This window comes from Tupaia chinensis, unplaced genomic scaffold (genome assembly GCF_000334495.1).
Source record: "Tupaia chinensis unplaced genomic scaffold, TupChi_1.0 Scaffold000258_1, whole genome shotgun sequence".
NCBI classification, from domain to species: domain Eukaryota; kingdom Metazoa; phylum Chordata; class Mammalia; order Scandentia; family Tupaiidae; genus Tupaia; species Tupaia belangeri.
The window spans coordinates 1,388,290-1,412,123 of NW_006159738.1; the positions used below are offsets into that span (position 1 = coordinate 1,388,290).

A 23,834-nucleotide genomic window follows, 5' to 3' on the forward strand; every position below is an offset into this window, starting at 1 on the left:
ATTATGCTAACCGCTGATCCCCCGGTTACATTTTTTTGAAGGACTGTGAAAAGCTGTGAAACTAGAAAACTCTAATTATGTAACTTACGAAAATGTTTATGTTATTGTTTACCTTCTGGATGGTTTAATAAGGAAAAACAAGGAATTAAAATAAGTTGAAATTGTAAGAGCAATATCAGGAAGGATAAAAACAAATTTTCCCTTTTGAGATTGAGAAGTACGAAACAAAAGAACGAAAATGTAAGGAGTGCAGGTATTTCCAGACCCCTTTCTCTGCGTGTATGCAGACAACTCTCTAACACCAGTGGACCGGCTGATGCCAAGTGCCCACTCTCACGTCATACCAGGGAGACCCAGCGCCAAGGGGATGCCGGCCCCAAAGCATCTGTTTCTTCTGCCGTGAAAAACACCTCTGTCAGTTGAAGTCCATTTTCTGGCCAGTTTGCCTTTAAAGAAATATTAAAGACCATTAAAAATAATGTTTGAATAAGAATTAATAATAATTTTTTAAAAATTTAAAAGATGTTCAAGAGTATGCAAAATATCTTTTTAATGTTATTTATACCAGTATTACCTTATCGGTTAGTTCGAGGTTCCTGGCTGTTTGCTCCAACCATTTTGCAAGAATTTTCTGAAATGGAGGAATCATTTAAAAATAAAAAAATCTCAGGTCAGCAGGTGGCGTAGTGGTTAAGGGACTAGACTCTGCCCCCCCCGCACCCCCCATGGATGACTGCAGTTTAAGTCCTGGACCTGGTGGTTTGCTTTCTCATTTTCCATCTCTCACTCTCTCTCTGCTGAGCACACACGTCCTATAGAAAATTTTGAAAAATAGTAATAACAATAAATAAAATTAGATAAACAATTCTAAAATATAAATTAAGTTTTCAATGGATTATCATGGAAATAACTAAAAACCTTCATGATTATCTTTTAAAAGAGACACAAACGGGGTCAGTAGATGGCGTGGCAGTTAAGGCACTGGGTCCCCACATGGCTGACTGCAGTTTGAGTGCTGGACCTGGTGACTTGCTTTCTTACAGTCTCTCTCAAATTAAAAATATAATAAATAAAAATGAAATAATTCTTAAAAAAAAAAAAGAATTAAAATAAATAATGGGGACAGTCCAGTGGCCTAGTGACTAAAGGAGTGAGAGCCCACATGGTCAACTCTGTGGTCTGCGTATTGGCTCAGTGGTTTCAAAAGCCCACTAGGCACACGTGCTCCTGTGCAGCGTAACCACACCCCACTGCAGGCATGCTTTCTCCCTCTCTCCTCACTCTTTCCTCTTTCTCTCTTGGGCAAGTCACGTATCCTCTGGCAAATTAAAAAGGAAAAGAAACACAAGACCTAACATGGTGGGCCAGCAGGTGGCATGATGGTTAAGGTGCTAGATTCCCACATGGCTGTATGCAGTTCAAGTCCTGGACCCAGCGGGATGAAAACCACCACAGATAGATAGATAGATAAATGTTTTTTTTTTTTTTTCTTAAAAAGCTAGCTGACGTGAAATGACCTCCTTTTTAATGACCTAATGTAAAAAATGAAGCTAAATCATTGAGAGAGGAAATACTGAGGGCGACTCACCTGTCCTTCGGGCACAGTCCTTCTCACAAATGGGATCACATCGTTTTTAAACCATGGACAAAGCTTTTGCAGAGAGACTGGTGTGGAAATTGAGTTGAGCAAGTTCTCAAGCATTCTCACATCGAACTTGCTTTCAAAGTTGGCCTAAATTAGATGGAGTGAGAAATTAAGATTTAGCTGACAAACTTCATCTGACAACCTCCCAAACATTTGGCAAACACCTATGGACAGTCATTTCAAGGACTCGACTTCTGCCTTTAATAATGAACCCTAAAAGAGATTTGCTTTACACAAGTGATTCAGATTGGAAGCTGAAAATTCCATGAAATCTCATGACAGTGCCAAAATAAAACTGAGAGACAAGACAAGTGGAGATGGTACTCTGAGGAGAACAGGACTAGAGCTGATCAGAGCTAGTCTAACAAGGTGTCTGTCAGTGTCATCACACCCAGACACTTTTTTTAGACAAATGTTCTATGACATTAAGGCTCTTTAGAGCAGCGATTTTAATGGACACAATCCCTCACCACATTCCGAGCCGATGGCCTCTCCATCAACGCCATCTCAGGAAGCCCACTGATAGAGCGTGTAGTAAAATGACGCCTTTTGAGCCAAGATTAGAAGCTAGACTTTCGCTGATGAGATAAAATAAGTTTCTGTTCCATCTTCTAATGAATTCTGACTTAATATCACCAGTTTTCTCTGGGGCGAGTTCATGAGACCATCTGAAAACATTCCATTATCCAGTCACACTCGCCGCCCCGTTAGTTTCTACCATCACCCGAACGCCCGTCTGGAATTCATTAGGGAGAAAAGGCAAAACGTGTTACCCGATGTCTGAGCCAAAGATACTGTGCACAGACAAGGTTTCCTTCTCTGAGCTGTAGAAAAATGTCTTTAAGATCATCTTCATTATTCAAAAATTCAATCCAGGAACTACCACTGGGAAGACAAAAAGACAAAAGCTAGTTGTTAAAAACTGGGCCAGCAGGTGGCGTGGTGGATAAGGCAGCTGGATCCCACAGGGACCACTGCGCAACTCAAGTCCCAGAGACACACAGGGTGTGCATGCGTCAGGTCAAAGTCCAAAGAGGAGAATGGAGGAGAGGGGATGGTGGTGTGACCGTTTCTCCTGGGTGGTGATTTTTCGCTTTTGCTCTCTCTCTCTATCTCTCTCTCTCTCTCTCTATCCCTTCCTAGTGAGTGAACTTTTTGAAAAGATTAAAAAAAAAAATTTGTCTCTTCTTCCTCAGATAATAACTACATATACAATTCTTTATTTTTTCTAGAATTATTTTATCTATTTAATTTTATGTTATTATTATTATTTTTAATTTGACCAGAGAAAGACAGAGAGAGAGAGGGAAAGTTAAAAAGCAAGCCGCCAGATCTGGGACGCAAACCCTGGTTGGCCATGTGGGAGTACAACGCCTTAACTGCCATGCTATCTGCTGGTCCCTATTTTTTATTCTTAAAGACTAAATTTTATACACAATGTCTGTACTTTAAAAAATTAATTTTACATTGTCTTGGTACTTGTACCAAATGAACACATATAAACCTCCTTCCTTTAGAGGATTACATAATATTACATGGCATGGATTCACTGTAATGTATTCAACTACTCTCCCATAATTGAAAATTCATGTTATTTAGGTTATTTCCAGTCTTTTGCTAAGACCAACAATGCCGAAATGATATTTGATCCTAATTAAAACTCAGAAATAGGGGCCAGCAGGTAGCATGGTGGCTGAGAAGCTGGACTCCCACATGGCTGACCACGGTTCAAGTCCCAGACCTGGCAGTTTGCTTTTTCATGTTCTCTCTCTCTCTCTCTCCCTCTCTGGTCAAATTTAAATAAGTAAATAAATAAAGTTAAATAAAGTAATTAAAAAACCCTCAGAAATGATGAATAGTCAGATAATGTAATGAAAAAAGCAAACATTCAAAAACCTGTATCATGTTGAAATGACAAGGCAAAAACAAGCATTTCTGTTAAGTCAGGCATAAAAGCAGGATGCCAGTGACAACTTATTATAACTATTGGTTAATAATATTCTAGAAGTACTGGCCAAGACCATGGGGTGAAAAACCAAAACCAAAACCAAAATCAGAACTGATGAGGCAAAATGATCATTATTTGAATATAATCCCAAGAGGAGAATGGAGGAGAAGGGACTGCAGTGTGGGCAAGTCCCCCCGGGGAGGACTTTTCGCTTTCTGTCTCTCTGTCCCTCTCTATCTCTTTGGCAAATGCACAGGCCCTATAGCAAAAATCTCTCTGAATATAACTATACAGCCAGAAAACACAAGATTAGTGAGTATACTACTATGAAAAATTAAAAAAAAAAACAAAACTTTGGAATGTTATAAAAAATACAATATTTCTCTGGATAAATGGGAAACGTACACACCTGAATTTTTCTGGTCCAAATGCTCCATAAAAAGTAGTCAGTTTAGCATGAGCCCTTAGTACCTAAGAGAAAACAATTGGACAACCTGAATATTGTGTGGAATATTATTGAAATGAAAGTAAAAATACTAAAAATTAGTCATCCTATTTCAGTAGGCTTACATGCACTCTTATATAATCCCATATTACAGGCCGGTTCCCATAAACAAAACTGATTTTATTTATACCATGCAAAATGATGTATAGGAATTACTTCCTTTGACTTCAGAATAATGTTGTAAAATAAATAGTATTCCCATTTTGCAGATAAGAAAACTCAAGTATTAAAATAATAACTTGCACTTGAAGAAGTACAGACCTATCTTAAATGAAAAATATATCAGAAGCTAGTCACCCCTAATGTAGTCTATAAATCTAATGTAATTACCTCTTTCAAGCCATCAGAATAAATCAGAACAGTTTTATCTTCTTTCTTCAAAAGCTAAGAGTGAAAAATAAGAAAAAGTAATAGATTATATGCTATATTTATTTTTCATAAAAGAAGATGATTTTTTGGAGAGGTTTTTGCTATAGGGCGTGTGCGCTCGCCAGAAAGACAGAGAGAGAGAGAAAGACAGAAAGCGAGAAATCACCCCCCCGGGGGGATGGCCATACCGCAATCCCTTCTCCATTCTCCTCTCAGAATCTTGGGCATGTACACACACGCACCCAGTGTGAGTTTAAGCCACCGGGTCCAGGACTTGAACCGCAGTCAACTACACGGGAGTCCAGTAACATAGCCATTACGACAACTGCTGGTTCCAAAGATGAATTCTTTAACACAGGAAGAATTATCTTTAGAAACTGGGGAGCAGGAGATGGTTTAACAGTTTCATCACTGGACTCTCATGTAGTTGACCATGGTTCAAGTCCCGGACCTGGCAGCTTAAACTCATGCTGGGTGCATGTACGTACATGCCCAAAATCCCGAAAAGAGAACGCAGGAGAAGGGATTATGGTCTGGCCATCCCCCCCAAGGGGTGATTTCTCATTTTCTATCTCTCTGGTGAGCGTATGCGCTCTATAGTGAAAATCTCTCAAAAAAAGAAAGAAAGAAATTGCACTGAGCCAGCCCCTGGCCTGGTGGTTAAGGAAGCTGGATCCTGCATGGCCAAGTGTGCAGTTCAAATCCCAGCCTCGGTGACTGGGAAAAATCCTAAAAGGGTGAAGAAATGGAGAACGGATTGACTATGCCTCACTGAGGGGTGCTTTTTTCCTCTCCGTCTTCTTTTGACTTTCTGTCCCTCTCAGGCAAAAACAAGTGCTTTCTGGTCCAAAAAAAAAAAAAAAAAATCTAAAGTTGACTGTGGTGAGAGCCACTGAACTCAGTGAGGGTACTGAAAAACCACGGAACTATACATTCTGAACGGGTGAGCTGTACACGTGGAGTATCTCAATACAGCAGTTACCAAGAGGCTTGGGGAAAAAATGGTACCAATAGAGAAGAAAATTGGAGGGGGAAAAAATGGTTTTGAGGTTGTAGGACCATAAGTAATAAAAACTAATCACACTGGGGCCAACGTGTGGCCTGGTGATTAAGGTGCTGGATTTCCACACGGCTGACTGTAGTATGAGGAGCCCTGGCAGCTCGGAAGTCATGCGAGGTGCGTGTGCACGCGTGCCCAAAATGCCAAAATGAGAATAAAGGAGAACGGACTGCAGTGCGGCCGTCCCTCCAGGGGTGTGGGGACGATTTTTCCCTTCCTCTCTGGTAAGTGCATGTAACCTATGGCCAAAAAAAAAGGTCAAATCAAATCCTTCCAAACAAAAACACCCAACTTACCCTGGTCTTGGCATAACTGAGCATCTCCTGGGTGGTTTCATAGGTTACCCACTGAGCCTTCAGGCAGTAGTTCACCACAAACTCATCGTCCTGTTCATAAACGGCAGACAGTCAGGAACCCTCCTGTTGGCCAACGCATCCACCGACTCCTTTAGCGCGTGCCAGAGAAAACGCACCTGGATTCTACGCAGGTTCTCCTTGGCTTCATCTACAAGGGTTTGCCACTCGGTCTGCTCGCTGGTGTCCACAGAGCTCAGAGCTAGTTTCTCCAATATATCGCTTGATTTGACCTTGTACACAAGCTGTAACACAGATGGGCCACATCGAGCCACGGGAAGGACCAGCTCGCTGAACTTAGTCATCACAGGAACGGAACTCACTCGAGTGAGGCGTGCCTGCATTTCACAACTGCTACAAGAGTGGGTTTTAAATGTTCTCACTACCCCCAAAAACCGAGTGAGGAGGTGTTAAGCAGCTTGACTTAATCATTACGTAGTAAACATATATCAAGACACCACATCGAAACAACACATTTACTCCGGAAGGGTACCATGTTATTTACCCCCAAAAAAGAGTTTCATATCAACGACCTCATTTAATCCTCACGAAAACCTACGAAGCAAGCATTTATACCTCGTCGTAACCCACTTTACAAGCAAGAACACTGAGACGTAAGAAAGGTTAAGGGCCAGCACGTGGCACAGAGGTTAAGGCGGCTGGGTCTCACTGAGCTGACCGCACGTTTCGAGTCCCAGACCTGGTGGCTTCAAAGTGTGTGTGTGTGCCCAAGATCCCGAGGAGAATGGAGGAGGAGGGAAAGTGGCGTGGCCATCCCCCTCGGGGGCGATTTTTTACTTTCCCTCTCTCTAAAGAGTGCATGTGCTCTTGTCACAGAAATGTAAACATTTTCTTTTTTTTTAAATTTAAACATTTTCAAAAAAAAAAGGAAAGAAAGGTGAAGTTCTAATCCTTGCTTGCATTCCTTCTATTCCTTCCAATGTACTAAACATTTAGTTTCAAAAACAAAAAACGAAGCTAGGTAATGTGTCTGAAATGACACAGTATGACAGCCGTGTCTGGATGACACTAAATTCCAGTTCTGTCTCACACGTCTGTCTCACCCCTGACTACACTCAGCTTGTTCAGTAAACAAATGAATACAGAAATGATTACCTCGACATCCAATCCGAACTGGATGGCAAAGCTCTCGGCCTCTGCGAATCGGTGTTTGTGAAGTAACCGACTCAATCTGATGAGTTGGAAGAGAAATTTCATTACGTGTCTGCTAATCAGGGAATTTAAGATTTTCATCAAGGAAAAGGGGTTAAAAGAAAATATTACCTGTTTTCTGGCAAAGCTTCTGTAAGACATCTGAGTACTACAACAGAGACTGAGTCTTCAGGCAGTCTGAAAAAAGTTTTCACTATAAATGTGCTTGTCATGCAACTAATCAGTAAATCTTAGCTTAGCCACTATTTAACAATTTATCTGACCAAAAAAAAAAAAAGACCTACGTTGGATCATTTTTGCAGATTCCTTCCAGAAGATATATAGTATCCTACAATAATAACAAAAGTATGATTAAAATTTAAATTAAAAAGAAATATATTTCATAATTTACTAGAGTAGCAACCGATTCGAGCAAAAATTATGCATTAGTGAGTTTTAAAACAACTTGGGAAAAACTGTTGGAGAAAAGGGTATTTCCATAGTCTCAAAATAACAGCACGTACGTTACTTATTAATTATAAAAGAGAATAATGTGGGGACCAGCAGGTGGCATGATGGTTAAGGTGCTGGACACTCCCACATGGGGTTGGCAGGTGGTACAGTGGTTAAGAGTGCTGGAATCCCACATGGCCAAGTATGTTTGAGTCCCAGACCTGGCAGTTTGCTTTCTCTCTTTCTCTCTCTCTGTCCCCCTCTGGTCAAATTAAAAAAACAAAAACAAAAACAAAAAAAAACTGAATAAATAAAAAAAAAACCAAAAAAAAAAAAAAAAAAAAAGAGAAAGAGGGACCAGAAATTGGCATAATAGCTATGTTGCTGGACTCCCATGTAGTCGACCATGGTTCAAGTCCCAGACCCGGTGCCTTAAACTCACGCCAGGGGTGTGTGTGTGCCCAGGATCCCAAGAGGAAAATGGAGGAGAAGGGTTCGTGGCGTGGCCATCCCCTGGGGGATGATTTCTTGCTTTCCCTCTCTCTGTCTCTCTCTTTCTGGCGAGCACACGCGCCCTATAACAACAACAAAAAAACCCAAAAACTTTTACCCCCCCCCCCTAAAAAGTTGATCATGAGCTCAGCCCCAGGAGCACAACTGAAACAGCACAGTGCGCAGTGCTGCAGCCACGCGAGGTCCCGGAGCAGGAGCAGAGGAGCAGAGGCTGGCTGAGGCTGAGGCTGGGTCATGGCAGGAAGACCCTGCTGGGAAGGCCTGGCTCCACTCTCCCCTCTCTGTCTCTCTTTCTCTTTCCCACGGAAGAAATAAACTAAATCACAGAAGTGAATAAATAAAAGCAAATTAATTAGTATGCATATTTCCTACAGAAACAAGAAAGGTGAAGGAGACTGCTGTTTTACTTGATTAATTGGCCTGTCTGCCTTCCTTTCTTCCTCCCTTTTCAAATTGCCGGAGGGAGTTTGTGCTCCTCAGAGAGACGGAGAAAGAACAGCACCTCCCTGTGGGGCGTGGCCACACCACTATGCCCTTCTCTATTTCTCCATCCTGTCAGGATTTTACCAGGAGCGTCTGGGAACACTGAGCTTCGTCCACTTCATTCACACCGTCCTTACACCTAGATCTCCTCCGGTGGCCGGGAGTCTCTGGAACATCTTCAAAATTCCACATGGAAATGATCTGCTCAATGATCTTTCTGCCCCGTTCCAACGAGGGGCAACTTTCTCCTTTGACATCCTATTCAACTTCGGTGGAATCTCAGTCACAGATATACACGCCCTGTCTCCCGAGCTGCCAGGGCCAGGAATCAAACCACGGTCAGCCGTGAGGGATACGGATCCCTCAAGCACTAGGCTATGGGCTAGCCTACTTCCTTTTTAAAAATGAAGACTGACCTTTGGTAAGTAAGTACATTTGAGAACCCAGGAATACTGAGTATCGATATATTTGGTATGCCACTAGGTTTCGTTCAAGCTTAGCTTAGTTATTCTTAGGAACAATGTGTTCGCTTTTGATTATATTTAAAAGTATGCATATACTTACGGTACTAATTCCTGTTTGAACCAGAGAGGAAATGCCAGATACTTCCAAAGAATATAGTATTTCCATTGCAGGTAATGAATAAACCATGAGATTTCTCATCTAAGAAAAATAACGGAACAATGAATATAGATGTGGTCAGTATAAAACTACCTAGCACAAGACAGCACTTCGCAACCAAGAGCACAGATGAAAACAACTGGTACCAGCTAAATTACCGGTGAGTCTGTGACTACATTGGTAATGCATACAATTGCCCTCTCTCCCATCCTTCAAATCTGCTGAATAAAAATCCACATCTGAGTCCACTGTATACTTTCCAAGGGAAATATCATTCCAAAACTAGTAACAGCTACTATAATAAACATTTTGCACACATTTTTTATTCCCGACATGTTCCATTAAAATGTGGGGCTGAGATTGAGAACCGTTGCTTTAAAATGGGACAAAGAAGTTCTGTAGGATTATTTCTTTTTTTTGGAGAGGTTTTTACCATAGGGCGCGTGCGCTCGCCAGACAGAGACAGAGAGACAGAAAGCGAGAAATCACCCCCAAGGGGGGATGGTCACACCGCAATCCCTTCTCCTCCATTCTCCTCTCGGGATCTTGGGCACGCACGCACACGCACCTGGCGTGAGTTTTAAGCCACCATGTCCAGGATGCGAACTGCGGTCGACTACATGGGAGTCCAGCGACATAGCCATTACGCTAACTGCTGATCCCGTCTGTAGGATTATTTCAGATTTATGAAGTGCTGTGTGAACTAAGAACTCGCGTGCTGTGAGCTCGAGTTCACATCTATTTCCATTTTATGCTATTTCTTTCTCTTTTAATTTTTAGTTGTTATTATTTGCCATAGTCACCAGAGAGAGACAGAGAGAGATGGAAAGTGAGAAAGCCAGCTGCCAGGTCTGAGACTTGAATTATAGTTGGCCACCCGGGTGTCCAGCACCTTAACCACCATGGCCCCTGCTGGTCTCCATCTTTCTTTCTTTTTAAAAAACCATTTATTTATCTATTTATTTGTTGTGATCTTCAGGCAGCCTGGTCCAGGACTTGAACTGTACCTGGCCACGTGGGAATCCAGCACCTTAACACCACGCCACCGGCCCGTCCCTTTATTATACTCTTTCTAACAATCTGGACAAGCACAAAATAAAATTTCCAGTACCTTCTTATTAGTTGTAGTTGTCAGAGCTACTAATTTGAGATTTGTAATCCCTTGCCTACAAGAGAAAAGAAGCTTTAAGTAACTCGAGTAAACTCAGCCAGCTGATAGAGCAAAGCTAAGTTAGTGATACTCCTGCCTCACGTAAAACTGGAGTTACACGGAAGACAGTGGGTTCTGCTTCCCCGTGTCCCGACTCAGGCCGACACAGTTTCTCATACGGTCACTTGGCACCTCCTCATCCCACGTGTTCCCAGGGACTCTGGCCCATGACACCTCAGTGCTGACTGACTGTTCAACAGCGTTGTTCAGAATGCAAAAAGTAACGACTGATCTGCACAAAACCAGGTGAGAAAGCCGGTGCTAACCCGAACGGAGACTTAGAGACCACGCACCAGGTGACCGAGGAAGGCGAGTCTGCCTCTGTAGTAAGGATAAACTCTTCGATGTGGAGAGAGGGCCAGTTCCACACGGGAGTCAGAGTGTAAACATCCCATAAACTCAGCACGTTCTGCAAGAAAGACATTCCATCTACACAGCTTAATCCTTCAAAGCTTCCATTTCGGATGGAGAGAGGGCCAGTTCCACACGGGAGTCAGGGAGGAAACATCCCATAAACTCAGCATGTTCTGCAAGAAAGACATTCCATCTACACAGTTTAATCCTTCAAAGCTTCCATTTCGGGATAAGCTGCTCACCCGTAAGACTGAAATGAGTGTTACAGCTCTTTTAGAATTTGTCCAGCAGGTTTCTGGTTTTACCAGAAGGCTCCCCACCCCCCCAAAAAAAGATGGAAATAAAACACAGTACACGAGATAGCCATCCACCCTGCTAACGTCGCTTTATGAGCCTGACATTTCTGTTGTTAACCGTAATACCGCGCGGGAACTCTGAGGGAGAAGGATCAGGAACATACATCGGTATCGAGAACGAAGAGTAGGTTGTCTATCAGCTGGAACTTCTTGGCACCTACAAAAGAGAAAGCCAGATGTCTATGGATGTTATTTCAGTGTTACGTGAAGCCATATTTAAATAGTAAACGAACATAGTGACAGGAAAGTCAAACCGTACTTAAACACAAAGCTCCCCAGGCCAGCGCCACAGCATAGTGGTTGGGGGAGCTGGATTCCCAGATGGCTGAGCCCAGGTTACGTACCCACCCCAATCGCTCGAGAAAATTCCAGGTACATGCATGCATGTGCCCAAGATCCTGACAGAAAGAAGGAAAGGAGGAAAAGCATTATGGCACGACTGCACCCCATTGGGGGGTGCTTTCTCTTCCTCTTTCTCTTTCTGATGCTCACATTAGTCCTCTGACAAGAGAATTAAAACACATTTTTTTTTCAAGTTCCCATTTTCATGTACCCCGCTATTATTTTTTTTCAGGTGACCAATAAAATGTAAAACCTCCCAAAATTAAGAGTAGCAACAAGTCAAGAAACAGCCGTGGGACCCAACAGGTGGCATAATGGTTAAGGTACGGGGCTCCCACTGGACAGCTGACCACAGTTCAAGTCCCAGACCCAGCAGCTTGACTATCACGCCACGCGTGTGTTTGTATGTGCTCAATATCCCAAGAGGAGAATGGAAGAGAAGGGATTGCGGTGTGGCCAACCCCTGGTGAGGGGAAAAGGGGAGGGTGTTTTTTTTCACTTTTTCTCCCTCTGCCTCTATCTCTTTCCAGTGAGCGTACATGCCCTATGGCAAAAACCTTAAAAAAAAAAAAAAGAAAGAAAGAAAAGGAACAGTTGTGTATGTAACAATTATCAGATTCAACTGGCTCATCTCAAAGAGTAGTATGGTAAAATGGCCCACGTGCTAGCTTAAGTACTGACATAACAAAATGGAGATGAAGACTCACTGATAATTACCAGGAGTTTCACTAACGTACTTTACCTTTAATAATCTCTGCATCAACAAAGTTCTTAACGGTCATTCCCTTCCTGGAAGAGTCTGCTTCCCACTTTGTGAATGTGTAGTTACCACTTCCCTAGAAAGGCAAAAAGGTACACTGGTTGCCCATTTTTGTTCTCAGATCTTAATCTTCTTTGAAGTAGACATGTGAGTTGTACACATTATTAATTTCAAAATACGTTTACATATTCAAGGTTAACTAAATTTTATCTTAGTTCCTCTTAGTTTCAAGAGAAAAATGAAAAGAAAAAAACAGTAAACTATTGATAGTTATTGTTATTAAATAAGTATTTCACAAGCAGAGAGACGAGCAGATGGCGTAATGGCTATGTCACTGGATTCCCATGTAGTCAACTGCAGTTCGAGTCCTGGACCAGGTGGCTTAAACTCATGCCAGGCGCGTGTGTGTGCATGTCCAAGATCCCGAGAGGAGAATGAAGAGAAGGGATTGCAGCATGGTCATCCCCGCTGGGGTGTGATTTCTCACTTTCTGTATCTCTGTCTCTCTGTTTTTCCGGCAATCGCACGTACTGTATAGCAAAATCCTCTTAAAAATAAAATAATAATAATAATTAAGAAGCGAAAAGCACATTCAAGTAAAAATGCTGTAAATGCTGCAATTATACTGAATTCTTGCCACTCCTCAGATATGCTTTTCCTCAAATAAGAGTATGACCAGTTAACAGAAGTGACATGTAAGTAACAAAATATAAATTTTGGGGGGCTAGCAGGTGGTGTAGTGGTTGGGGCACTGGACTCCTACATGGCCAACTGCAGTTCGAGTCCTGGACCTGGCGACTTGCTTTCTCATTTTCCTTCTCTCTCTGTCTCTGGTGAGCACATGTACCTTACAGTAAATAAAATAATAATAAATAAAATTTAAAAAATAATAAATAAATTTTCACTGAGACATTATTCAGCAAGGTATACAAGTTAAGTTCGTTTTCTGATGGTGCCATTGTACTTTTCCCTGTACAGATTACATCTTTATTTTCACCAATATCTATCTGAAATTTAACATTTCTTTCATTTATGAATTCAGGCCAAAAAAAAGTAGAATGAGTAGCAGCCGTGAGTTTGTCACCAACGGCCACCCTCCTTCCTGCTAGAGGCGCCACAGTGGGTACAATTTTAAAGCAGGGATGTGCGGACAGTATTTCAAGACAGCTGCGATAGGGTTGTTTTGGTTTTGTTTTTGTTTTGTAATGTGCAGTTTCTATTGAGTGACAAAAATCACAGGGAACTTCGGGACAGGAATTTTCAGTTTTGCTTTGTGCTGTTTTGCCTATACTCCTAGTTTTTATTTAATTTTTTAGGTTTATTCTTTCCATCAGAGAGAAAAGAGACAGGTACCCCCAAGAGGGTCCTCACACCACAATCCAGTCCAGGCCTTAGGCATGCACGCGCATGTGCCCCCAGAGTACCCAGGGCGGCTCTGGGACAGGAACCCAGAACCTTTCCCATGTGGGTCCAGTCGTGTTCTCACCCGGTCGCATACACTCATAATTGAGAGAAACACTAAATTCCTAATAGAGAATGGTGAAAATAAATGTAGAAAGTTAGGGTTACTGGTGCAGTTAATGTCCTTAATTTTATTATTTCCCTGTTTCTGTTACACATTACAAATTAATTTGTATGTAGACAAAATGATACGGTTTAGTGAAAAAACACTTTCAGACAACCAAAAACAAAATTTTAATAAAAAGAATTACCCCAATTATCACAGGGACTTCACTCGCTAAATCTCCAGTCACAAGATTGAGACAGCCAAGAGTATGATAGTTTTCAGTAGAAAGAAAACTGGACTTGATCTGTCCTTGGAACTGTGAAATTAAAAAAAACAAGACTGTTCATATACATCCCAAAGAATCACAGACATCAGTTTAAATTGCTAAACAAGTACTTTAAACAGAAATGTTAACATGCTGTCTGATAATTCCTAACATATCAACCAGGGGACTATTACGTGCAGAAATATCCTTTACAATTACGTGAAATGTAAGTTGAAACAGGACTACATGGCTTTGTTTTCTTACCTTTTTTGCTGCACTGAAGTCTCCACTCTCAATTGCTGCATTAAAAAAGAATATAGGCTAAATGTATTGTATTAATTATGAAACAAGACAAGTCACCCCTTTGGTGTAAAAGGGAAATTAAATAGAATACAGTTTAAAGAAAACAGGCCAGAATTAATAAGGCACTGCTGGTGCCTTGGCTTTGCCCATTGCCATGATATAAACTGTCACTATGGGGGCCAGCAGATGGTGGGATGGATACGTCACTGGACTCCCACGTAGTTGACCGCTGTTCGAGTCCCGGACCTGGCAGCTTAAACCCATGACAGGCAAGTGTGCATGTGTGTCCAAAATCCCGAGAGAATAGAGAAGGGATTGTGGCATAGCCATCCCCCCTGGGCGGGGGTGATAACTTACTTTCTGTCTCTCTGGTGAGCACATACCCTATAGCAAAAATTTCTAAAAAAAAATTAATAATAACAAAAACTGTCACTATGCATCGTGTTCAAGGCACCAGCCGGGTTGCCTTGCGGTCCCCACAGGGCCTTCCTGTATCTCGCTTCTCACCTTCTCCTCCTGAGATCTCCCTGCTCCAGCTCTCCTGTTCCAGCTCTCAAAGCTGAACTGTAACGTCTTCATCACGTCTTGTTTGTTTTGTTTTAGAACAGGTCTCTTGAGTGTCTAGCTCCTTTGTTAAACTATGGAAGCCCATCTTAAATATTCTTGTATACCCAGGACAAACAGCACAGTCCTCGCACAGAACAGATGGCTTAAAACCATCTACTGAGGGCCGGCCCCACGGCATACTGGAGGGAGCTGGATCGCACATGGCTGACCATGTAGTCTGAATCCCAGCCCTGGCCACATGACAAAACGTGCCAGGTCCACATGTATGCGTGCATGCCCAACACGCTGACAGGATAGAGAAATGGAGGTGGGGCTGCCACATAACCAAGCCCCATTATGGGGTGCTCTCTCCCTCTCCATCTCTCTGGTGAGCACATGCACTCTCCAGAAAAAATGGAGAAAAAAGTTTACTGAACACATGCTCTGAATCAATTCTCCAAATAATCTCACCTGGACCAGAGGAGGATGTGTCCCCCTACGTGCTAAACACACACTGGAGATGAATGCTGTGCACCATTAATACCTACACACATACATAATAATTTTCATATCTAGGTTCTTTCATGCCATCAAAAGCCATTTATTATTGGGACCAGCAGGTGGAGTAGTGGTTAAGGCGCTGGACACTCCCACATAGCCAACCACAGTTTGAGTCCCAGACCTGGTGGCTTCATTTCTCACTTTCTCTCTCTCTCTGTGTCTTTCTCTGGTCAAACAAACAAAAAAAGAGAATAAATAATTCTTCAAAAAACAAACAAAAACATTTATTATTGCACTAGTGCTTACCTTGTTTCCCCAGCTAAGCTCTACATTTCTTTCTTTTTTTTTTTTTTAAGATTTATTTATTTGATTTGATTTATTTTGACGTTTTTGACCAGAGAAGGACAGAGTAAGGGTAAGAACGAGGATGAGAATGAGAGAGAGACAGTGAGAAAGCGAGCCACCAGTTCTGGGACTTGAACCACAGTCGACCATGTGGGAGTCCAGCACCCTTAACCATCATGCCACCTGCTGGCCCAGCTCTACACTTCTTAAAGGCCATAACCAAATTACATTTCTTCAGATTCTGTTGAAGCCCTACCTAACAGAGGGGAATAAATACACTTCCTCCAAACACTTGAAAATAAACCAAGTATCATACAATGCAATTAATTAAAATACTATTAAGCAGAATATTTGAAAATTTACTTGGAAAACTAACAAATACTACTGTAAATCAATAATAAAATAATACGGGGGACTGTAGGTAGCATGGCTGACCACAGTTCAAGTCCCAGACCTGGCAGCTTGCTCTTTCTCACTTTCTCTTTCTCTGTCTAATCAAATCAAAAAACAAAAAACCAAATAAACAAAAACAAATGGAATTAAATAAGTAATTATTTAAAAAATAAAATAAAATAATGGGGCCAGTTAGTGGCATAGTAGTTAGGCAACTGGATCCCGCATGGCTGTGCGATTCGAGTCCTGGACCTGGAAGCTTGAAAACACACCGGTGCGCTTGTGTGTGTACCCAAAATCCCAAGAGGAGAATAGAAGAGAAGAGATTATGGAGTGGCCATCCCCTGTAGGGTGACTTCTCTCTCTCTCTCTCTCTCTCTCTCTCTGTTACTTACCTTGCTGAATTTTTAAAAGCTGAAGGTTTGTAACACAAAAAAGTCCGCTGTTTGTAAGAAGCAACATATAATAGGTACCTATTCCAAAAATAAATCAAAATTAATTCCTCTAGTAAGCACATGGATATAAAATCTAAATGAGTATCTGAGACTAATTTAAAAATATGTCATTTTGCTGATTTAATTTCTAGTCAAATAATACAGTAATGATACATAGAACACTTTTGTACAGGGACCAGCAGGTGGCATGGTGGTTAAAGGTGCTAGATTCCCACATGGCCAACTGTGGTTCAAGTCCCAGAGCTGGCGGCTTGCTTTCTCGCTTTCCTTTTCTGTCTCTCACTTGTCAAATAAAAAAATAATAACAAATGGAATTAATTAAACCCTAAAAACAAACAAACAAAAAAAAACCTTATGTACAAAGAATTGGGAAGTTCCTTGCAAAAATGAGAAAAACTCTGAAATTTTTATTAAAAACTAAACCACGCGCACCAAAATAATCATCCAGTTATCATGTGTTAAAATATGATAAATGTGCTAAAATTAAAAAAAAAACCTTGAAAGAATATAATGTCTCCTTGGTAATCTACAGACCTCTCAAAACTATAAAAATGAATTTAGAATATTATATCTAGGAAAAGCAAATGATTAAACCACTGATAAGACCTAAAATTAAAAAATTTTTCCTTACAATAATATAAATTGCCTCAACAAAAAGCTTAGTACTGAGTATGTAAACATAACAAGGAACTTATACAATTTATTAACCATAAATATGAGTTTTGGACTAGGTATTATTTAGAACTCAAAGGTAAGTGGGGACCAGCAAGTGGCATGGTGGTTAAGAAAAGTGGACTCCCAACATGGCCAACTGAGGTTCAAGTCCTGGACCAGGCCACTTGCTTTCTAACTTTCCCTCTCTCTCTGTCCCTCTCTGGTCAAATTAAAATAAATAAATTAATTAATTAAAGTTAAATAAAAAAAAAAATTCTAAAAAAAAAAAATCAAAGGTAAGAAAACTTGCTTTGGGGCCGGCAGGTGGTGTGGTGGTTAAAGGAACTGAATTCCCACATGGCTGACGGTGTTCTAGTCCCGGACCTGGTGGTTTGCTTTCCCCTTCTCTCTCTGAGGTCAAATGAAAAGATAATAATAATAACAAATAGAATTAATTACATAAGTAAATAATTCTATAAAAAAAAAGAAAGAAAACTTACCTTTATTTGATCCATCCTTCTCAATAACAAGATTCTGGTAAGTACACCGATTTTCATCCGTAGCTTTCTGAACAAAAGCCTAATTGCGAAGTAAGTTCAAATGATAATATTTATTCCAGAAAAGTACATCAAGAATTATATTCTTCAAACCCAGAATTATAATTATCATTAGGAAGAATTCTACCTATTTTACAAACATTTTAGTTTTAAGGTAGAAAATTATTTTAGGTAAGCACATTAAATATCTTCAAAGACAAATTTTCCCATTTGCATTTACTTTGTAAATTTCCAAAGTCTGATTCTTAAACTTAATGTAAAATTATTCTTTTAATTTTAAACCTAAGTGTTGGTTTGTTAGATTATCCTCTAAGAGACTCACATAATGAAAATGAAGACTATAATAAGACCTTACGTTAGTGAGTAATGTCTGCTTTGATGGCACGTGAATAAGATGTAAGTTGCCACTTCTCTCTCCAACCAAAAGAAACTTTCCTTCTTGACACAGGCCAACCACATCCACCACGGTATCTAAAATGTTCAAAGTTACAAGCTTCCTTTGTTAGTGCTTATTTGCAATACAAAAAAATAGTGCAAATTTTCACATTAAAAAATCCAACTGTTGGGGCCGGCAGGTGGTGTGGTGGTTAAGGACACGGGACTCCCACATGGCTGCCAGCGGTTCGAGTCCCAGATCTAGCAGCTTGCTTTCTCATTCTCGCTCTCCTCACTCACTCTGTCTCTCCCTGGTCAAATTAAAATAAATAAAATTAAGTAAAATAATTCTTTAAAAAAAAAAGCCAACTGTAGGAGCCAGCAGGTGGCATGGTATTTAAGGTGCTGGACTCCCCTATGGCCCACTGCATTTCAAGTTCTGGACCTGTGTCTGTCTGTCTGTCTATCTCTCTCTGTATGTCCCTCTCTGGTCTAACTGAAGAAGAAGAAATAAAATTAAGTAGGTATTAAGAAAAAGGAAATAATGTTAAAAAATAAAAAAGTACATGTGCCATCTGGCAGTTACATAGTTTTAAATTTTTTATAATTTATGAATTAAAATGATCCAGTAACAATAATTTCACACAAACATATTATAGATGGCCAAAATCCACTATATTTCATTAGTGAAACTGTGATTTTTGAGGACCAATCAGGGTCAATCTTCCAAAATAGAGTTTCTTACCTCCATATTGTGATGGAGATGACAGTCTCAAGTGGAAGCCTTCAATTGCTTTTCAACTGTCTAAGTTCTCTTTTTTAAAGAATTATTTTATTTATTTCATTCATTACTGTTATTTACTTATTTATTTTTTGAAGTTGACCAGAGATAGAGAAGGAAAGTAAGAAAGCAAGCTGCCAGGTTTGGGACTTGAACCATGGTCAGCCATGTGGGAGTCCAGCTGCCTTAACCACCACACCACCTGGTGGCCCCTCAGTTGTCTAAGTTCTTACACAAGTATTTCAACAATCATCACTCTCAAAATTTCTACTCGAGATAAAGCTTTGAAATTTTCACCTTATTTCAGCACAATCACTGATTTTTAATTCACAGTTTAAGTCTGTTTACACTTAAAACCCTTTAACTCAATGAAGAATAAATTCATAAGTATTGCAAAAGATTTTTACAGTGCTATACATCCTAGAAGTATTCAAATATCTGTTGATGATATTGAAATTATACACAAGATTCAGGAACTTAAACACCAATGGCCATAAATGTTCAATGTGATCAATAAAATTGTTGTTTTACATGTATTTTTCTCCTTGAGCTTTCTGAGAAAAGGGATCACCTCAATATTTTTTAAGTCTAGTGCCCAGGACAAAAAAGTACTCATGACTAGCACCAACAAGTTACTGAATCCCACATGGCTGTGTGGCTTTAGCCCCAGAGTCGGTGACTTGAGAACACACCATGTGTGCCCAAAATCCTGAGAGGGGAATGGAGAAGGGACTGCAATGCGGCCAACCCCTCTGGGGTGGGGGTGGGGAACATCTATTTCTCTCTCTCCAGCAAGCACAAATGCCCTATAGCAAAACTTTTTAAAAAGGAACTCGTGATTTATTTCTTGAAATTAGTCTAATTTTGGTTTTAAAAACAAGAAAAGGCAGTCCAGTAAAAACTGATAGCAAGATACATTTGACTGCTAATGTCTTTTATTTCCTTACATTAGACTTACCAAAAATAAGATGCAATTGAAGTGATCTACAAATACTGTCAAGCAGGATAATGGATTGATCTGCTACAATAACAAACCCATCACTAAAGCTGCAAGCTTGTATCTTTGGATCTAATGAGGCCTGTGGGAAGGAAAGCATGACTAAAATTAAAACATTTCGATCGATACAAGTGTAACAATGCTTAGCAACAGTATCTTCATTGTCTCAAACACTCAGCTTTAAAACTTACTAGGGGGCCAGCAGGAGGTATGGTAGAATGGAGAAAGGATTGTGGCATGGCCATCCCCCCCCCCCGGGCGGCATGCCCACCCCCCCCCCCGGGCGGGGGGGGGGGCAATTTATCACTTTCCCTCCAGTAAGCCTCTGCACCCTATGGAGCTATGAGAGGTTCAGTTTTCGAAATAGTGAAAATTTTGAGACTGAACTTTGATTCCCCAGGAAAGTGCTACATTCACAAAACATTTACCTAGGGTGGGACCAGTAGATGGAGTAATGGTTATGTTGCTAGACTCCCCAACCCTGAAAAGTCAAGCCGGGCATGTGTGCATGTGTGCCCAAGATCAGGAGAGGAGAATGGAGGAGATTGTGGCTGAAAATTCATGCCGGGTGTGTGTGCATGTGTGCCCAAGATCCAGAGAGGAGAATGAAGAAGGGATTGTGGCGCAGCTAATCCCCTAGGGCGGGGGTGGTGGTGGTGATCTCTCACTTTCTGCCTCTCTAGCGAGTGCATGCACCCTATAGTAAAAATCTCTTTCAAGAAAAATAAAAAAAAAAAGACAAGACATTTACCCTGGACTACCTGGCCTACTGAGCACTCGGTGGAAATTTTGTGAATGAAAGACTCAGTGCCATCATCAATACCTTTTCAGAGGAGATCTTCAGAAGCAAATCTACTTGATACAAAGCAGTTCCATGCTCTTTTCTTGAGCCAACACTCAAGTACCCGCTCCCTGTATCATCACTGGTTAGCAGCTCAATGTCACTCCACATGCTCCTGGGACTGTCTTCCTGCGTCAGGAACTACTCTTTATCCTGTGACGATGTGGAACGTGAGAGACCAAATTATTTTGTTGCATAGAGTCCAGTTCCTTGGGAAATAAAAAGGCTTATTCAGAAGACAAAACAGGGGCTGGCAGGTAGCGTGGTGATTGGGGTACTGGACTCCCACATGGCCCACAGTGGTTCGAGTTCTGGACCTGGCAGCTTGCTTTCTCACTTTCTCTCTCTCTGGTGAGTGCACATGTCCTACAGCAAATTAAAATAAAAATAATTAAATAATTCTAAAAAAAAAAAAGACAAAGCTACTACCAACTTATAAGAACTTCTTTCTCTCTGTGCTATTTCTGTGGTCACTAGATACTTTGGACAAATAAGATAAATGAAACTTTAAAAAAAATTTTTTTTGTGGGACCAGCAGTGGGCGTAATGGCTATGTCACTGGACTCCTATGTAGTTGACCACAGTTCGAGTCCATGATCGGGTGGCTTAAACTCACACCGGGCACGTGCGCGCTTGTGTGTGTTGTGTGTTTGTGTCCAAGATCCCGAGAGGAGAGTGGAGGAGAAGAGACTGCGTCATGGCCATCCCCCCCAGAGAGGTAATTTCTCGCTTTCTGTCTCTCATTGTCTTTCTGTAGAGCGCATGCGACCTATAGCAAAGACCTCTCAAAAAAAATTTTTTTTTTTTTTATTTGCTAAGGGCACATGCACTTGCCAGAAAGAGACAGAGAGAGGAAAAGTGAAAAAGCATACCACAACAGGGAAGGATGGCCATATCACAATCCCTTCTTCATTTCTCTTTCAGGATTTTGGGCATATATGCATACAGGCTCAGTGAATTTTTTATTTTTTTTTTTAACAGATGGGTCTGGGAACACCACCTGCTGGCCCAACAATAGCTTTTTTTTTTTTCTGTGAGGTTTTTGCCTTAGGGCCCAATGCCAGCCTATCGGTGGGAGACACACAGAGATAGAGGAAAAGTGAGAAACCGCCCCTCAGGGGGATGGCCACACTGCAGTCCCTCCTCTATTCTCCTCTTGGGATTTAGGGCACACACGCACATGCGCCTGGCATGATTTTCAAGCTGCCAGGTCAGGTCTCAAGCTGAGCTTGGCTATGGGGGAGCACCTTAACACCACACCCCCTGCTGGCCCCCCAACAGTAGCTCTTAAACACAGGAAGAGTTCTTGCTCAGAGTGTAAACAAGGGTACAGAAACAAAGCACACGCTTGCCAGCATACTTTTCAAGGTATGGGACTCAAACAGTACAGTCAGCCACTTGGGGTTCAGCCCCCTTAAAAGGACAGTGGCTGGTTCCACAATAGTTTTAGTGGCTGTGGGACCAGCAGTTAGCGTAATGGCTATGTCGCTGGACTCCCACGTAGTCAACCGCAGTTCGAGTCCCGGACCTGGTAGCTTAAACTCACACCAGGCGCGTGTGCGTGCGTGCCCAAGATCCCAAGAGAAGAATGGAGGAGAAGGGATTGCGGTGTGGCCATCCCCTCTGGGGGGTGATTTCTTGCTTTCTATCTCTCTGTCTCTCTCTGTCTGTCTGGCGAGCGCACTCGCCCTATAGCAAAAACCTCTCCAAAAAAAAAAAAAGTTTTAGTGGCTGGTGTTTAGATGGGAGTTGGGAGATCAAGACAGGAGGGACAGACTGGATCATATTTTTATGAGTCTCAGTTATCCACATCTATCAAATAGAGAAATACTATCAAGTTCCAAGGGCTGTCATACTCACTTAACAACTTTTTTGATGCCTACTATGTGCCAGGCACTATTCTAGGAGCTCAGAATGTAGTTGTGAACAAGGAAGAAAATGCCTCTGCCATTTGGAAGCTTATACTGCGGCAACAACAGACAAAAATAAAATAGTTAACATATAATGGGTATTTCTTGCCTATCCAGAACAGTTTTGAACACTTTATAACCCGTGCCATATTGGAGGAACACATGTCAGCGATTAAATAATCAACCAAGAGCACCTGGAGCGAATAAACTGTGTAAATGCATTTGGACTCAATCTGTCCGTTCTTAACCCTCAACCTAAAACATTAGTAAATGCAAAAGTGATTACAAAAAGCAGTGATTTTTGAGGGATACAACAGATAAGGGAGAAATCGCTTAAGAAAGATCCGTTGGGGAAACGAAGGCGCTAACAGGAAGCCAACTAAGCAAAGCCCAGGAGGAACAGCGAAGCAGGCAGCTGGAGCGAAGCGTGCAAAGGCTCCGAGGCTCCGTCGGGCCACAGCATCGGCGGGAGACAGCGCGGAGACGCAGGTGGAGCCAAATGACACCTGAACTTCAAGGGTCGGTTTTACTCTCCGTGCAAGGGGACGCAGATACCTGGTAGCTGGGTGACCTGGTTGAAGGGAGGTTTGAAATCACTTTGGGTGCAGGGTGGAGAACGGATTAGCGAATGTGGGACAAGCCGAGTCGGCTAGGCCTCCATACACAAGCGCCTTCAGCTGGCCCTCGCTACCCGCAAGGACCGACTCCGACCTCTCTCCCGCCGGTTTCTAGAGGAAAAAAAAAAACACCCCGAACTGGGCAGTACGCGGACCTGACCCCACGCCCGGGTCCAGCAGCGCGGCTCCCGCTCCTCACCTGCAACTGAAGAACCTAGGCAGGAGCACCCAAAAACCTCGCCCCTCCTCCTGACTCACACAACCGCCTCTACTCTCTTAGGGTTCCATTCCCCGTTTAAATTGGCGGGAGAACACTAAGTCCAACCCCTTTTACGGCGGCCGACGGAGGCCAAAATAGCTGTAGAAGCGAAAACGCGAAGTTGCCCCACCCTAAATTCCACCCATTCTTAGCTCCCGACTACGCCTTCTAGGCGGTACTCTTGGCTCCGCCCACATCGCTGATTTTACACGCCCCCTTCAAAGGAACAACCAATCAACGTCTCGAACTGCGTTGCTATAGAAACTCTTATCACCGCCCCTTTTCCTCCCAGCAAGCCCTGCGCGGCGCCGGGCCTCCTCGCCTTTGTGCCATCCGGGTCTCTTCCGCGAGCGATTTAGTCTGTGGCGAAGCGTCGGGGCGGCCGGTACTGTTGGAAGCGGGCA

At 42.0% G+C, this 23,834-nt stretch overlaps 2 protein-coding genes and 1 non-coding gene across 4 annotated transcripts in view; 2 read left to right on the forward strand and 1 right to left on the reverse strand.

The window, feature by feature from the left end:
* Window positions 1-23,625, reverse strand: part of KNTC1 (kinetochore associated 1) — an 81,142-nt gene extending 57,517 nt beyond the window's left edge. The window contains 25 exon segments of the mRNA XM_014588104.2: window positions 345-446; window positions 575-631; window positions 1,589-1,732; window positions 2,419-2,530; window positions 4,003-4,064; window positions 4,429-4,482; window positions 5,824-5,913; window positions 6,000-6,125; window positions 6,997-7,072; window positions 7,165-7,230; window positions 7,338-7,381; window positions 9,046-9,144; window positions 10,214-10,268; window positions 10,606-10,721; window positions 11,127-11,179; window positions 12,107-12,200; window positions 13,837-13,947; window positions 14,161-14,195; window positions 16,380-16,457; window positions 17,594-17,672; window positions 18,006-18,121; window positions 19,765-19,885; window positions 20,627-20,797; window positions 23,110-23,282; window positions 23,371-23,625. Of these exon segments, the coding sequence (XP_014443590.1) occupies window positions 345-446; window positions 575-631; window positions 1,589-1,732; window positions 2,419-2,530; window positions 4,003-4,064; window positions 4,429-4,482; window positions 5,824-5,913; window positions 6,000-6,125; window positions 6,997-7,072; window positions 7,165-7,230; window positions 7,338-7,381; window positions 9,046-9,144; window positions 10,214-10,268; window positions 10,606-10,721; window positions 11,127-11,179; window positions 12,107-12,200; window positions 13,837-13,947; window positions 14,161-14,195; window positions 16,380-16,457; window positions 17,594-17,672; window positions 18,006-18,121; window positions 19,765-19,885; window positions 20,627-20,755 (2,019 nt within the window). The 5' untranslated portion in view covers window positions 20,756-20,797; window positions 23,110-23,282; window positions 23,371-23,625.
* Window positions 10,924-10,983, forward strand: LOC114007947 (U7 small nuclear RNA). Its single transcript, XR_003549524.1, has one exon. It is a non-coding gene; the product is annotated as a U7 small nuclear RNA (small nuclear RNA).
* A 120-nt stretch (window positions 23,626-23,745) lies between the features above and the next one.
* The window catches only part of RSRC2 (arginine and serine rich coiled-coil 2), an 18,515-nt gene continuing 18,426 nt past the window's right edge, over window positions 23,746-23,834 (forward strand). For both annotated transcript variants that reach the window (XM_006149280.3, XM_027772194.1), the window contains exon 1: window positions 23,746-23,813. The gene's annotated coding sequence lies outside the window, so the exon portion shown is untranslated. The remainder of the gene's footprint in view (window positions 23,814-23,834) is intronic.